General features: G+C 66.1%; 1 protein-coding gene across 1 annotated transcript in view; it reads left to right on the top strand.

The window, feature by feature from the left end:
• The window catches only part of ITPR3 (inositol 1,4,5-trisphosphate receptor type 3), a 66,534-nt gene that overhangs the window by 28,588 nt on the left and 22,717 nt on the right, over window positions 1-15,229 (top strand). Inside the window, exons 4-22 of the mRNA XM_059701964.1 lie at window positions 740-826; window positions 1,572-1,730; window positions 2,158-2,256; window positions 2,477-2,560; window positions 4,719-4,865; window positions 5,123-5,218; window positions 5,730-5,780; window positions 5,969-6,111; window positions 6,838-6,937; window positions 7,154-7,314; window positions 7,844-7,985; window positions 9,720-9,881; window positions 10,312-10,484; window positions 11,344-11,463; window positions 11,883-12,065; window positions 12,985-13,236; window positions 13,320-13,464; window positions 13,959-14,100; window positions 14,753-14,952. Of these exons, the coding sequence (XP_059557947.1) occupies window positions 740-826; window positions 1,572-1,730; window positions 2,158-2,256; window positions 2,477-2,560; window positions 4,719-4,865; window positions 5,123-5,218; window positions 5,730-5,780; window positions 5,969-6,111; window positions 6,838-6,937; window positions 7,154-7,314; window positions 7,844-7,985; window positions 9,720-9,881; window positions 10,312-10,484; window positions 11,344-11,463; window positions 11,883-12,065; window positions 12,985-13,236; window positions 13,320-13,464; window positions 13,959-14,100; window positions 14,753-14,952 (2,646 nt within the window). The remainder of the gene's footprint in view (window positions 1-739; window positions 827-1,571; window positions 1,731-2,157; window positions 2,257-2,476; window positions 2,561-4,718; window positions 4,866-5,122; window positions 5,219-5,729; window positions 5,781-5,968; window positions 6,112-6,837; window positions 6,938-7,153; window positions 7,315-7,843; window positions 7,986-9,719; window positions 9,882-10,311; window positions 10,485-11,343; window positions 11,464-11,882; window positions 12,066-12,984; window positions 13,237-13,319; window positions 13,465-13,958; window positions 14,101-14,752; window positions 14,953-15,229) is intronic.

The following is a 15,229-nucleotide window of genomic DNA, read 5'->3' as shown; positions in this document are numbered from 1 at the left end:
GGCCGGTGCTGAACGGGATCTGGCCTGGGCGTGGGCCCTCACATGTGCACCGACTCACACTCAGAGCCACATGTGTCGCACAGCCACGCTGTGGGCCTGTGAGGCGCGTGCACACAGCGAGGCTCCCCAGCAGCCACCCTCCCCCCAGCCTCAGTTGGGGACCTGGGTAATGGGGCTAAAGAGAGGAAGGGGCAGAGGGGCCAGGCTTTCAGGGAGTGCCAGTCTGATGGAGGGGACGGAGCGTACCCTCAGGCAGCTTCCAGTTCAATGCGACAGGAGTGCCCGAGAGGCTGTCCTCCACGGGGTGCAAACCAATCCCCCGGACCAGGTGGACCCATCAGCGCAGTCAGGGAAAGCTCCCTGGAGGCGGTGGGCCGGGAGCACACCCCGTTCTGGGAGGGAGGGCCACAGGGGTAGGGAGGAGGAGGAGGCAGGAGCACCAAGCACGCGGGCCAGCATTTGGGCTGGGGCAGGGGCCCGGTTCGGGCATGGGAGTCTGGTGAGATGGGGTAGTGAGGCTCAGCGTAGGTGTCTGCAGGGTGTGTGGGCATCGGGGGCTCACAGGCTGGCTGGCATGCCCCCTCCGAGGGAGGTGGCCTGGGCCTGCCCCTTCACGCCCGCTCAGCCCCTCTCAGCTGCGGAGGGAGCGGGCGAGACGGCCTGAGGGTCGCCGGGGCGCGGTGCCGGGAGCTGCGTGCGAGCGTGCGAGCGCGTGTCCACCTTGTCCGTGTCTGCGCAGCACGCGGCCCAGATGGAGCAGAAGCAGAACGACACGGAGAACAAGAAGGTGCACGGGGACGTCGTCAAGTACGGCAGCGTGATCCAGGTGCGCCTCCCGGACGCCAGGCACGCCCCAGGGTGTCCCCAGCGGGGGCTCGGGCGGCTCCGTGACTGCACGTCTGCTCTGTGTGTGGTGTGGCCGAGCGCCTGCCTGGGGCGCCTGGGGCGAGTCTCCCGTGCGGTGGCCGGTGGCCGCCAGCGCAGACGCAGCCACGCGGGCTGGGTTCGTCGCGGCCCGGGACGCGGGCAGGTTCCTGGACTGCCCGGTGCCTCCGCTTCCCCGTCTGCACAGCCAGGCCAGTGGCGGTGTCGCCTCTGGGGTGCCGTCAGGGTGCCGTCAGGTTGCGTGTGATCATGCGTGTCAGGAATTTAGAACAGGGCTAGCTTCTGTTTTTTAAAAAATATATTTTTATTGATTTCAGAGAGGAAGGGAGAGGGAGAGAAACAGCAATGATGAGAGAATCATTGATCGGCTGCCTCCTGCACGCCCCCTACTGGGGGCTGAGTCCCCAACCCGGGCATGTGCCCTTGACCAGATCGAACCCAGGACCCTTCAGTCCGCAGGCCGACACTATCCCCTGAGCCAAATCGGCTAGGTCAGGACGTAGCTTCTGTTTTTGTGATCACCAGTGCCCAGCTGGTGTGCGTTGGTGTGTGCCTGCGTGTGTCTGTCTGTGTGTTCGTGTCTGTGTGTCTGACACTGTGTGCATCCAGCTGTGACCGAGGGTCCAGGGCCCCCCACGGCCCCGGTGGGCTGGCCTCGGGCCCCTCACCCACCCCGCCTGCCCCAGCTCCTGCACATGAAGAGCAACAAGTACCTGACGGTGAACAAGCGGCTGCCGGCCCTGCTGGAGAAGAACGCCATGCGGGTGACGCTGGACGCCACGGGCAACGAGGGCTCCTGGCTCTTCATCCAGCCCTTCTGGAAGCTGCGGAGCAACGGGGACAACGTGAGACGGGCCAGCTCGGGGCTCCTGGGCTGGGGCTGGGGCTGGGGGCTGGGGGCTGGGGGCTGGGGCTCGGGGCTCGGGGCTCGGGGCTGGGGCTGGGGCTGGGGCTGGGGCTGGGGCTGGGGCTGGGGCTGGGGCCCGGGGGGGCTGGGGCTGGGGCTGGGGCTGGGGCTTGGGGCTCGGGGCTGGGGCTGGGGCTGGGGCTGGGGCCCGGGGGGGCTGGGGCTGGGGCTGGGGCTGGGGCTTGGGGCTTGGGGCTGGGGCTGGGGCTGGGGCTGGGGCTCGGGGCTCGGGGCTGGGGCTGGGGGAGGCGCAGGCCTCAGCTCCGGGGCTGGGGGAGGGCATGTCCAGTTCTCAGAGGGGCAAACGAGGCCAGGGCCAGGAGGCCTGCCCTTCCCACCCTCACCGGCTCCGCCTGTCCCCACAGGTGGTCGTGGGGGACAAGGTGATCCTCAACCCCGTCAACGCGGGGCAGCCCCTGCATGCCAGCAATTACGAGCTCAGCGACAATGCCGGCTGCAAGGAGGTGAGTGGCGTGGGGGGCCAGCCGCTTGGGGAGAGGTGACCCCTCCCGCCTGTCTCCCAGCATGGCCCCCATTATTCACTGCCCAGGCTGGCAGCCCCAGGGCAGCTGGGCTGGGGGCCCGTGCGGGGCTGGCCCTCCCCTCAGGCTCTCGGCCCTCAATGCTGGCCCTCTCCCCAGAGGCCGGGGTCTGCCTGCCGTCACGGTCTCCACCCTTCCCCAGGTCAACTCCGTGAACTGCAACACCAGCTGGAAGATCAACCTGTTCATGCAGTTCCGAGACCACCTGGATGAGGTGTTGAAAGGGGTAAGGACGGGCCCCCACCGCTGCCCCACAGGTCCCCCTCCCCCGACCCTCCCCTCCACGTGCCCCCTGCTGGGGCTCTGCAGCCCCTCCAGCCCCCCTCCACCCCACAGAGGCCTGCCCACCTGCCCATCTACACCTCCCCTTCTCATCTCTGGCCTCATAACCCTCTCTCCATCTCCAAGTCCTGGCTGGCCTCAGTTTGCTCTCTTGCTAAGGGGGTGTCAGTAGCCTGGGGTCCGTGTCCCCCACATTGGGGCGGGCCAGATCCTTTGAGCCTCTGTCCCGTCCCCCATGCCTGCTCCGTGGATCTGGGCCAGGCCCCTTCCCCCTGTCGTGGTTCTAGACCAGCTGGTGTGGGCGCTAGGACATCAGGGGTTGACAGGCCGGGAGAAGACGGGCCTTGGTGGGGGGCAATAGACCGGGAAAGACTTTGGGAGGGACCAGAGCAGAGGGTGGAGGAGGTGGGGAGGCCATTGGAGAAACCCTGACAACCAGACGCGGGGAGGAAGGAGGAGCGTTCAGAGGCTCCTCAGGCTGCAGGACACAGAGCAGCCTCCTGGGTGCAGGCAGTGTGTGGAGGGCAGAGTTAGGGGTAGCAGCGAGGGTGGGGCTCCCCGCTGGGGGAATCAGCCGGTACACCTGGCCGTGATACCTGCTAAAGAGACAGGTGACAGGCCCTTGGTGCAATCGGTTAGCGCGCGGTACTTATAAAGAGACAGGTGACAGGCCCTCGAGCGGCTACATCAGGAGGCCGCCTGTGTTTGCTGCACGCGACCCTGCTCAGAAGCCTGCGATGCTCCCTTTGCCCCCTCCACCAGCCAGGCTGCTCTGTCAGACCTTCCTGTCCTCCTCAGGCTGCCGCACCCTCCTCCTCCCTCCCATCTCCCAGGCTGTTTCCCATCTACCCTTGCTCTGTGCCTTTCCCTCTCTTAAACCTGCACGTCATCCACACATCAATCAAGGCTCAGCCCATGTGCCACCTCTTCCCGGAAGCCTTCCCTGATTACACATTCCAGCTTCCCATCTGTGTAACACTTAGAAAAGGACACTCACTGGGCTGCCCCCCGAGGTGCTGCCCGAGTGGTGGGGTGAGCCTGCCGTGGCTCATGGCTCCGATGTCAGACTCCAGGCGACTCGGAAGTGAGACCTGAGCTAACAGAGCCACCCCGTGTTTGCTGTCGCCCTGCACTGCCTGGATACAGAAGCCACCGGGTTCTGCCATAGTAACGGGGCCAGTCTGTGTATATCCCTTCATTCCTTCATTCGCCCGCTCAGGCGTTCACTCCCCAGATGTTGTGAGAACTTGTGTCCGGCGCAGTGTAGGGGCGGATATGCCGTCAGTGATAACGGGAGTGGCAGCCGTGCCCTGAGGGCCTGCTGGGCGACATACCCGCGGGGGGTGTGGTGGAGAGGTGAGGGCACGGGTTCATGCCCCATCTGTCACTGGCTACGTGACCATCGACAGGCATGCACCGCCCCTGTGCCTGAGTTTCTGCGCCTGTAGAACAGGGTAATGTGCGCCCGGGGGCTAGGGCGTGGAGTGGTGAGAAGGTCACGCAAAGGGCTCACACGGCAGCTGGCGTGTGGTCAGAGTGTGGTGGTACCTCGTCATACAAACTAGAATCACACATTCTGCAAGGAGGGCACGGCGTTCCCATTTTACAGAAGAGGAAAGTGAGGCTCAGATGGTAGGGACTTACCCAGGTCACACAGCTCGTAAGGCGGAGCCAGGAGCCAAACTTGGTCTCAGTGTGCTAAGCTGTGGCGATGAACAGGCCCGGTCCCTGCACCACAGCCACTCAGCCAGCGGGGAGCGGAGGGATGGGCGCGAGGCCCCGAGAGCTGGGCGGGGAGGGCCGGGAGAGATGCCGCCAGGCGGGCCTCCCCTCCTGCCTTCACCGAGGGGAGACTCGGGATTGGCCCCTGGAGGCCAGGGATACTGACGGGAGGCGCGATCCAGGGCAGGTGTGAACACGGAAGGCTGGGCGGGCGCTGGGCAGGAGCGTGTCTGCTCCAGCTGAGGGGGCTCTGAACTTGGGGTCTGGCTGAGGGTCCTGGCCGCCCTCTGCTGCTGGCTCTGGAAGGAGCAAATGGGGCCCCGCCGGCAGCGCCTGCGGGGGAGGCCCTGGTCCCTCCTGAGCCCACCCCCCGCCTGCAGGGGGACGTGGTGCGGCTGTTCCACGCGGAGCAGGAGAAGTTCCTGACGTGCGACGAGTACAAGGGCAAGCTGCAGGTGTTCCTGCGCACCACGCTGCGCCAGTCCGCCACCTCGGCCACCAGCTCCAACGCCCTCTGGGAGGTGGAGGTCAGAGCCCTGCCCCTGCCCCAGGCCCAGCCCTTCTCTAGCTCCGGCTCCACCCTCCCTCTGCCTCCATCACTGGGTGGAGGGGGGGGACGGGGAAGGTGGTCCCTGCCCCTCCTCTGAGCCCCTCCACGGCCACGGGGCCAGGACAGGCCCAGGACCCCCTGCCCAGAGCTCCGCAGGCCTCCAGTGCCCTGCCTGCCCCTACCTCCCCGGAGCACCCCCTGCGGGTAGCTCACCCGCCTCACCCTGCACCCCAGGTGGTCCACCACGACCCCTGCCGTGGAGGCGCTGGCCACTGGAACGGCCTGTACCGCTTCAAGCACCTGGCCACGGGCAACTACCTGGCTGCTGAGGTGAGTGGGGGCAGCGGCATCTGGGAGCCCAGGCTGGTGCTCGCGGGCATGCACGCGCTGTGTGCCTGGTGCACGCCACACGCAGACACGTGTCTGGACGCTGCCTCTCTGCACTCAGGCGCTTATTTAACAAATAGCAAGTAACCGCGTGACTGTCAATGGGCCTGTAAGAATGCCTGTGCCCTGCCCGGTGCCAGGAGCTGGGCTACCATAGGGAGCGAACTTCCCAGCATCCGCGTCTGTCCGTGTTGCACAGGCTTGTGTGGACTGGGCATTCTGCGTGTGCGTGTGCGTGTGCATGTGTGTGTTCATCGTGTGGCTCCGGAGGGGCTGTGGAGGGCAGGGTCTGGGGGCTCCCATTGGCGGCTTCCCCAGGAGTCACATGGGTTTCGGGGCTGAGGTGGGCACCCCTGGGGGACATATATGAACATATATGTCTCGGTGTGTGTGTGTGTGTGTCACGTGGTATAGCGTGGTGTCTAAGAGCTCCCCGACTTGTTTCTCTTTCTAGGAGAACCCCAGCTACAAGGGTGATGCCTCTGACCCCAAGGCAGCAGGAGCGGTGAGGACGGACGCAGGGCTCCGGGCTGGGGGGAGAGTGGCCTGCATCGCCCTGGGGGTGGGCGGGCAGGGGGCCCGTGAACCCCGGGAGGTGGGCTGGAGAGGGCAGGCCTCTCCGGTGGGAGGCGGTGCTTCCAGGGGGCCTGAGAGGAGGGAGGGGCTCCTGCCTGAGTTGGGGTCTTCACCCAGGGAGTGCAGGGCCGCCCAGGCCGTCGGAACGCTGGGGAGAAAATCAAGTACCGCCTGGTGGCTGTGCCCCACGGCAACGACATCGCCTCGCTCTTTGAGCTGGACCCCACCACGCTGCAGAAAACCGACTCCTTCGTGCCCCGGTGGGTAGGCGCCACGTGCCTGTGGCCTCAGGACCTGCAGGACTGTCCCCTGGGACTGAGCTCTGAGCCGTGTAGGCAGCTCACCACCCCTGGACGCTTGTCATGTGCCGGCCCTGGGTGCTGCTCTATCGAAATGCCTTCTCTCCAGTGGGTCTGGGCGGGGGTGGGGGTGGGGGGCTGACTGTAAGGCCCCCAACCCTGAGATTCTAGGGCATAAGTCACATCAGGAGACTCCCTGGTGTCAGTCAGGCGTTAGCCCTCGTAGGCCCCTCAAGCACATGCCCTGTCCAGCGGGATATAGTGTGCCCATCACCAGCGCGGGTGAGGGGACAAACTGAGGCACCGCAGGCCATGCCCTTGGCTGCAGCTCTCGGGCAGGTGCTGTTGGAGGTTCAGATTGCCTTTTACTTCAGAAAGGTCATCACGTTTCATAAAGCCATGGCTTTCCGCGGTGAAAGCAGCACGTTGACGCTACACGGGACACATGGCCTCGCAGCCTCATTTGTCCAATGAATTTTGGTCCCAGGTTGACAAGCCTTGGCGTGGAGCTCTGGGTGTGGGCGTGGGCGAGGCGCGGGGGCCTGGGTCTGAGCAGCGTTAGCGCAGGGCCTCCTCCGGCTCCTCACCTGGAGGGGACCCACCCAGGCCCGTGTGGTCAGCGGGGAGATGGGAAGCATTGGGGGGCAGACGCCGGGCGTGCTGTGTACACTCGGGTCCTTCCTGCAGGAACTCGTATGTGCGGCTGCGGCACCTCTGCACCAACACGTGGATCCAGAGCACCAACGTGCCCATTGACGTGGAGGAGGAGCGGCCCATCCGGCTCATGGTGGGGCCGCCGGGGCGGGGCCGGGGCCGGGGCCGGGGCCGGGGTGGGGCTGGTGCCGGGGCCGGGGCCGGGGTGGGGCCGGGGCCGGGGCCGGGGCCGGGGTGGTGCCGGGGCCGGGGCCGGGGCGGGGCTGGTGCCGGGGCCGGGGCCGGGGCGGGGCCGGTGCCGGGGCCCAGGCTTGCCCCTGAGTGCCCTGGCTGACTTCTGTCCCTGCAGCTGGGCACCTGCCCCACCAAGGAGGACAAGGAGGCCTTTGCCATCGTGTCGGTTCCCGTGTCTGAGATCCGAGACCTGGACTTTGCCAACGATGCCAGCTCCATGCTGGCCAGCGCCGTGGAGAAGCTGAACGAGGGCTTCATCAGCCAGAACGACCGCAGGTGGGCGCGGGGAGGCTCCCGAGGGTCCCCAGGGGCCGTCTTCCAGGTCTGCTGTTGGTGAACCCAGCAGCCACCGAGCAGGAGCCGGCAGGCGGGGCAGGGGCGGGGGAGGCGGAGGTGAGGACTGACCCGCGCGCTGGCCGGCTGCCCTGCCTGGCTGCTCACGTACCCCGGAACCGGCCCTGGTTTGATGATGGGACTGGGGGTCGGGTGGAGAGACTGTCCAGGTCACACAGCTAGTCGGTGGCAGATGGAAATGCAGAGCCCCTGGCGCCAGACGCCCGCCGGTGCCCTGCTGTCCCTTCAGATGGGTGTGGATGCGAGGCTCAGTCTTGGGGCAGGTGGGGGGTGAGGGGGTTTGAGAGCAGGTCAGGGTGAAGCGGGCAGGGAAGTGGATGGGCTTTGTGCTTTGGAGAGCTGTGTGTGGGGGAGCGCCGGCTGCCCATGGAGGGGGGGCACGGGCTGGGTGGGTCCGGGAGCTTTCCCCGGCGGGCACCTCACTCGTGCCGTCTCCATGCCCTTGGTGAAGGTTCGTCATCCAGCTGCTGGAGGACCTGGTGTTCTTTGTCAGCGACGTCCCCAACAACGGGCAGAACGTCCTGGACATCATGGTCGCCAAGCCCAACCGGGAGCGGCAGAAGCTGATGCGGGAGCAGAACATCCTCAAGCAGGTGGGCGACCACCACGGCCTGCGCGCAGACCTGGGGGGGGAGGGGAGCCAGGGGTGCAGACCTGGGGAGGGGGAGGGGGAGGACAGGGAGCCAGGGGCACAGACCTGGGGAGGGGAGGGGAGCCAGGGGCACAGACCTGGGGAGGGGGAGGAGAGCCAGGGGCACAGACCTGGGGGGGGAGGGGAGCCAGGGGCACAGACCTGGGGGGGGAGGGGAGCCAGGGGTGCAGACCTGGGGAGGGGGAGGGGAGCCAGGGGCACAGACCTGGGGAGGGGGGGAACAGGGAGCCAGGGGCACAGACCTGGGGAGGGGGAGGGGAGCCAGGGGCACAGACCTGGGGGGACAGGGAGCCAGGGGTACAGACCTGGGGGGACAGGGAGCCAGGGGCACAGACCTGGGGGGGGGACAGGGAGCCAGAGGCATAGACCTGGGGAGGGGGCAGACAGGGAGCCAGGGGCACAGACCTGGGGAGGGCGGGACAGGGAGCCAGGGGCACAAACCTGGGGGGGGGGGACAGGGAGCCAGAGGCATAGACCTGGGGAGGGGGCGGACAGGGAGCCAGGGGCCTTTTTTGTTTGTTTTTTGTTTTGTTTGGTTAATCTTCACCTGAGGGTATTTTTCCCCATAGACTTTTTGAGAGAGTGGAAAGGAGGGAGGGAAGAGGGGAGAGAGGTGGGAGGAGAAAGAGAAACATCGAAATTAATGTGAGAGATACATGGATTGGCTGCCTCCTGCATGTGCCCCTACCGGGACGGGGGATGGAACCTGCAACCCAGATACATGCCTTTGACCCGGAATCGAACCCTAGATCCTTTGGCTCCCAGGCTGACACTAACTACTGAGCCCACCAGCCAGGGCTCGGCCTTTTAAGTTTGCCCTTTCCCACCTCCAGTTGAGCTGCAATCCCCCTGCAGTTCCTCGTCACCCCCGTCAGTAAAAACTCTATTTAGTGGGCACTTACCTTGTGCCCTGCGTGCACTGGCTCACGTGATCCCCTCGGCCAGAGGGCCTGTTACTCCCCTTGTCCCAGGGAGACAGGGCTCACAGGAGCAGCAGCCAGCCCGCAGCAGGGCAGGCGGAGTCAGGATGCGGGGTCCAGAACTTGTGCTTAACATTTTTTTTCTAAGCTTTTATTATGAAAGTTTTTAAATATTGAGACAGTATTGCAAGAATAGTGACGAGAACACGGCCCGCGCACTGCCGGCAGGCACCTGCGGCCATCGCCAGCTGGGCTGCAGGTGGCGCTGCGCCTCAGCGTCCGTCCCACGCCCACGCTCGCGTTCCAAAGCGGGGCACCCCCCCCCAAAGTTTTCAGCTCGCACCTCCTGAGAATAAGGGCCCAGGGCTGTTATCATGCCTAAGAAAGTTAGCAACGGTACCCAATCTGCATCCAGTCTGCCTGGCTGGCGTGGCTCAGCGGTTGAGGTTTGACCTATGAACCAGGAGGTCAGGTTTCAATTCCCGGTCAGGGCACATGCCCGGGTTTCAGGCTCGGTCCCCACTGCAGGGGGCAGCCGATCAATGATTCTCTCTCATCATCGATGTTTCTCTCTCCCTGTCCCTTCCTCTCTGAAATCAATTTTTAAAAAATACATATTTTAGTTCAGCTTAGAATCAGCTGCGGGTGAATGTGGGGTGGCTTTGGGGCAGGGGCAGTCGGGGCTTCGGGTTCCTGGGTAATTAGGGGTACAGGCAGGTGTGGGAGATGCCTGCTCACGCTCTCTGCTCCCCCAGATCTTTGGCATTCTGAAGGCTCCCTTCCGCGACAAGGGCGGGGAGGGCCCCCTGGTGCGGCTGGAGGAGCTGTCGGACCAGAAGAACGCCCCCTACCAGCACATGTTCCGCCTCTGCTACCGGGTGCTGCGGCACTCCCAGGAGGACTACCGCAAGAACCAGGTGCCGCTGGCCCGCCCCGCGGCCCCCCCGCCCCCCGGGGGCTGGACAGGGACCCAGACAGCAGGCTGGCTTCCTGGCCGGTGACCTGGCTGCTCAGAAGGGTCTTGCGCTGGGTTTAATGCTCTGTTGCCGTCGTGAGATTCTTAAGTTTGAACAGGGGTCCTTCTGTTCCACTTTGCATGGGGCCCACATGATGTACTGGTCCTGCCCGACAAGGCCCCTCCCTCGCGGAGGCCTGACCCTGGGAGGGACAGACCGCGCACCCAGTAACTCTGTTTAGAACCCCCGCTCCTGCCCAGTGTGGGCTTCCTCTCCTGGATGCCGCCGTCCTGGGGCCGGGGGCCCCTGCCAGTGTCGGGCCCTGTCTCGGGTCTGGGCAGTGCCCTGGAGCAGAGCGGCACCCCTGACCCCCAGCCCGGCCGCCCCGCAGGAGCACATCGCCAAGCAGTTTGGGATGATGCAGTCCCAGATCGGCTACGACATCCTGGCCGAGGACACCATCACCGCCCTGCTGCACAACAACCGCAAGCTCCTGGAGAAGCACATCACCAAGACCGAGGTGGAGACCTTCGTCAGCCTGGTGCGCAAGAACCGGGAGCCCAGGTCGGCACCCCCCTCCACCCCTCACCCCTGCCCAGCCCAGGTGGGCCTGCCCTCCCCACTGCCCTCCTCCCTCCACCCCTCACCCCTGCCCAGCCCAGGTCAGCCGCCCTTCCCGCTCCCCCCTCCCTCCACCCCTCACCCCTGCCCAGCACAGGTGGGCCTGCCCTCCCCACTGCCCCCCTCCCTCCACCCCTCACCCCTGCCCAGCCCAGGTCAGCCGCCCTTCCCGCTCCCCCCTCCCTCCACCCCTCACCCCTGCCCAGCACAGGTGGGCCTGCCCTCCCCACTGCCCCCCTCCCTCCACCCCTCACCCCTGCCCAGCCCAGGTCAGCCGCCCTCCCCGCTCCCCCCTCCCTCCAACCCTCCACCCCTGCCCAGCCCCGGTGGGCCCACCCTCCCTGCTGCTCCCACTCTCTCCTTCCTCCACCCCTGTCCAGGGTGGAAAGTTGGCCTCTGCTGGTTGTTAAAACACTGACATGCTCCTGCCCCCTGTTGGTAAATTGCCCCCTCACTGAGGCCCTGGCGTCCCAGCCCCTTCCAGGGTCCCTTCCTAATTGGTCCCAGTCTGGCTACAAGAGGGTTGCCGTCTGGGGCAGCCCGAGGCCCTCAGACCCTCCTCCAGAGTCTAAGTCAGTGCCTGTGTTGAGTCAGTTGTTAAATATTTTGAATATCACTCTGTCCTCGCACCTCCTTTATCCCGACTCCCTGGACCCCACTAGCGTCCCCCCCACCCCTCCACCCCCGCCCCACGCAGGGCTGTCTCTGGCAGCACATCTCCAAGCTCTGGGGGGGGGGGAGCCTGTGCAGCCACTGGGGAAGGGGAGCTGCTCTGAGCACCCCCACCCCTGCTGTCACCCAGGTTCCTGGACTACCTCTCCGACCTGTGTGTGTCCAACCACATCGCCATCCCCGTCACCCAGGAGCTCATCTGCAAGTGTGTGCTGGACCCCAAGAACAGCGACATCCTCATCCAGACCGAGTGAGCAGGCGCGATGTCCCCCGTCCACGGCGTCCCACTCAGCTGGCACCCTGCCTGGCTCCCGGCACCCTGCCTGGCTCCCGGCCGCCCTCAGAGCTGGGGCCCAGCTGAGTTCAGGCTGGAGCTGTACCCAGCACTCTCTGCAGACATGTACCCAGTGTACCCAGTGCCTGCTGTGTGCCCAGCTCTGTGCTGGTGCGGGGCGGGGGGAGGGTAAGGGGGCACAAGAAGGAGCCAAGGCCCTGCCCTCAAGAAGCTCACGGTTTGTTTGGGGTTCCAGCTGGACGTGGGTCCCCACGGCAGGCAGCCTGGGAGCCTGGCTGGCTCTGGGCAAGCCCCAGGGGGGAGGATGGTACGGCCGGGCTGCTCAGGGCGGGCTCTGGGTGGAGTCCCGTGGGTGATGGCGGCCGTGTCCGCAGGCTTCGGCCCGTGAAGGAGATGGCCCAGGCCCACGAGTACCTGACCATCGAGTACTCCGAGGAGGAGGTGTGGCTCACCTGGACCGACAAGAACAACGAGCACCACGAGAAGAGCGTGCGGCAGCTGGCCCAGGAGGCGCGGGCCGGCAACGCCCACGACGAGAACGTGCTCAGCTACTACAGGTGCCCACCCTCCCCGTGCGCTGTGCCCCGTGGCCGCCTCAGAGGTCGCAGCCCGCCCTCCCCCGTGCGCTGTGCCCCGTGGCCGCCTCAGAGGCCGCAGCTCGCCCTCCCCCGTGCGCTGTGCCCCGTGGCCGCCTCAGAGGCCGCAGCTCGCCCTCCCCCGTGCGCTGTGCCCCGTGGCCGCCTCAGAGGCCGCAGCCTCCGCGAGGCCTCCCGCCTCCACCTGCCTGCAGCACAGCCTCACCAGGGAGGTTCCCCGAGCAGCCCTGGGTGACCCCGAGGCCAGGCTCAGCTCAGTGACAGGCCTGGAAGAAACCCAAACCTGCTTCCACATGTGTTTTAAAAACAAGGAGAGTTCGTAACGTATCAGGCGTTCCCTGTCCACCAGGCACTACTCCAAGCCCTTCACCCATCACTCACCCAAACCTCAAGGCCCCTGAGGGCAGGGACTACCCTCCCCCTTGGTGAAGTTCAGGAGACAGGCCAGAGACGTAAAGGAACCTGCCCGAGGGTAGAGCTGTGGGGTGAGCACGGAGCCCATGGCAGGGAAGGCAGGGCTGAGGACCAAGCAGGGGGCGTGATGCCACCTCCTACACCCCCCGCCCCAGTCCTGCCCTCACCCTGCCCGAGGCTGGTTCCTCACGCTCTCCTGCCACATCCCAGCCTTGCTCTCAGCACCTGTCCTGGCTGAGCCAGAAAGCGCTTGCATCCTTAGCCAGTTGGGAGAGATTTGCAAACACCCGTAAGTCCAGGCATTTCCATCTCCTCTCGCTCAGAATGTGCCCTTTCTGTGACAGTGGCCGGTGCATGGTGGAGCCCGAGCCCCTTTGCCACTTTCTCACGCGTCCCTCAAGCCCAGGCCCTGCCAGCAGCCCTCGCTAGCCCCCTGCCAGGTCCTCACCATGCCCCCTGCACGCAGGTACCAGCTGAAGCTCTTCGCCCGCATGTGCCTGGACCGGCAGTACCTGGCCATCCACGAGATCTCCCAGCAGCTGGGCGTCGACCTGATCTTCCTGTGCATGGCCGACGAGATGCTGCCCTTTGACCTGCGTGCCTCCTTCTGCCACCTGATGCTGCACGTGCACGTGGACCGCGACCCCCAGGAGCTGGTCACGCCTGTCAAGTTTGCCCGCCTCTGGACCGAGATCCCCACGGCCATCACCATCAAGGAGTGAGAGGGGTGGGGCAGGGCGGGCCGGGCACGGCGGGTGGGCAGACCTCAGGGACCCTCAGCCTCACTGCCCCCACCCCCAGCTATGACTCCAACCTCAACGCCGCCCGAGATGACAAGAAGAACAAGTTCGCCAGCACCATGGAGTTCGTGGAGGACTACCTCAACAACGTGGTCGGCGAGGCCGTGCCCTTCGCCAACGAGGACAAGAACAAGCTCACCTTCGAGGTGGGCGGGACTCCCGCTTGCTGGGCACTGGGCTCGATGCGCCAGGGCTGGGCGGTGGGTCCCTGCCTCACTTCCCTCAGCAGCCCAGCAGGCAGGGGCACAGACGGCTGAGCCTCCCCAGGAGAGAGGCTTCTCCTGACCTGGGGGGCTGCTGCCCCCAGGCCCCTCCCCTCATCAGCCTGGGCTGGTCACAGGCCACTGCCCGGAGCCACGCCCACTGCCTGCATTTCTGCCCTGTCTCCCCTACAGTAGCCTCCTTTGCAGGCCTCTCTTCCTAGTAACCCCCTGGGGCCGGGCGGCCCTTGTTTGGGACCCTTGGTTCCACCTCCACGCAGCCCCACAGCCCAGCCGCAGAGGAACCTGACCCCATTACACCACCAGAGCCCTGGCTTCCCCAGCTGTCCCGCCCGTCCCGAGGCCCCGCCCATCGTGCCATGGACACGCCCGCCGCGCTCAGGCCCCGCCCCCGCTCACCGCCCCGCCCCTCTCCGCAGGTGGTCAGCCTGGCGCACAATCTCATCTACTTCGGCTTCTACAGCTTCAGCGAGCTGCTGCGGCTCACACGCACGCTGCTCAGCATCATCGACTGCGTGCAGGGCCCGCCCGCCATGCTGCAGGCCTACGAGGACTCGGCCGGTGAGCTCTGCCCACCGAGCCACCCGCGCCCACCCTCAGTGCCTCCTCCTCTTAGCACCAGAAATCCTCTCCGATCAACCACCCCCTCCTCGTGCAGCCCGCCTCCTGGCTCTGCTGTGAGGGGGTGTCTTTCGGCCCAATCCCTTCACCCTAGGCTGGGCCAGCAGGGCCCCCTGCCCTGGGCTGTGGAGACCCCGTAGAGCTTTGTCTTGAGGGAGGAGGGGAGACACGGGCCCTGCCTGGGGAGCTCCCCGTCGGAGGAGGACACAGTCCTGCCACTGGGGAGTGTGAGGAGCGAGGGGGCAGCCTGAGGGACGAGCCACAGCCCTGCCCTTACGGACACCCCCAGGTGGCATAAACTCGGCTAAACAAACAGTGCACCGGGACGGGCACCTGGCTCTCAGTGCTCTCCGCGGCCTCCGCCCCGTGCCCTGTAGCAGCTCACGATGCCACCTGAGAGTTCCCCCTGGTCTGCCCACTCCTCACCTTGCCTGGCCCTCCCTTTTCCCCGATTGGGCTTCAAGCTCACCTCCCCCAGAGGACCTCCTGGGTGGGCCTGGCCCCTGCAGCTGATGGAGACGGAGCCAGACAGGTGGGGGGTGTGGGTGGCTGCGTGCACCCTCGGCGAGCCCCTCTGTTCCCCACGCCTCAGGCAAGAACGTGCGGCGGTCCATCCAGGGCGTGGGCCACATGATGTCCACCATGGTGCTGAACCGCAAGCAGTCCGTCTTCGGAGCGCCCAGCCTGCCTGCCGAGGCCGGGGCCGCGGAGCCGCTGGACAGAAGCAAGTTCGAGGAGAATGAGGACATCGTGGTGATGGAGACCAAGCTGAAGATCCTGGAGATCCTGCAGGTGCCCGCGGGCGGGCGGGAGCGGTGGGCGGTGTGGGAATGGGCCGGAGGGTGGGCGGTGTGGGGAGGTGGGTGGGTGATTCCCCTTAGATCACAGTGTCACATGAGGGTCGCTGTGCAGCCGGGGCCCTCACAGTGTGGTCCTGGGACCGGCAGTATCAGCCCCCCGACATCCCCTGGGGACTTAGCAACTCAGGTTCATGGGCCCTGCCCCAGACTTGGGACCAGAACACTGGAGGTGGGGCCACAGTCCGGGCTGTGACAGCCCTCCCGGCGAT

The sequence above is a fragment of the Myotis daubentonii genome, chromosome 6 (genome assembly GCF_963259705.1).
Source record: "Myotis daubentonii chromosome 6, mMyoDau2.1, whole genome shotgun sequence".
In the NCBI taxonomy this organism is placed as follows: Eukaryota; Metazoa; Chordata; class Mammalia; order Chiroptera; family Vespertilionidae; genus Myotis; species Myotis daubentonii.
The sequence above is the reverse complement of the archived record's forward strand: the minus strand, read 5'-3'. Positions and strand labels throughout refer to the sequence as shown.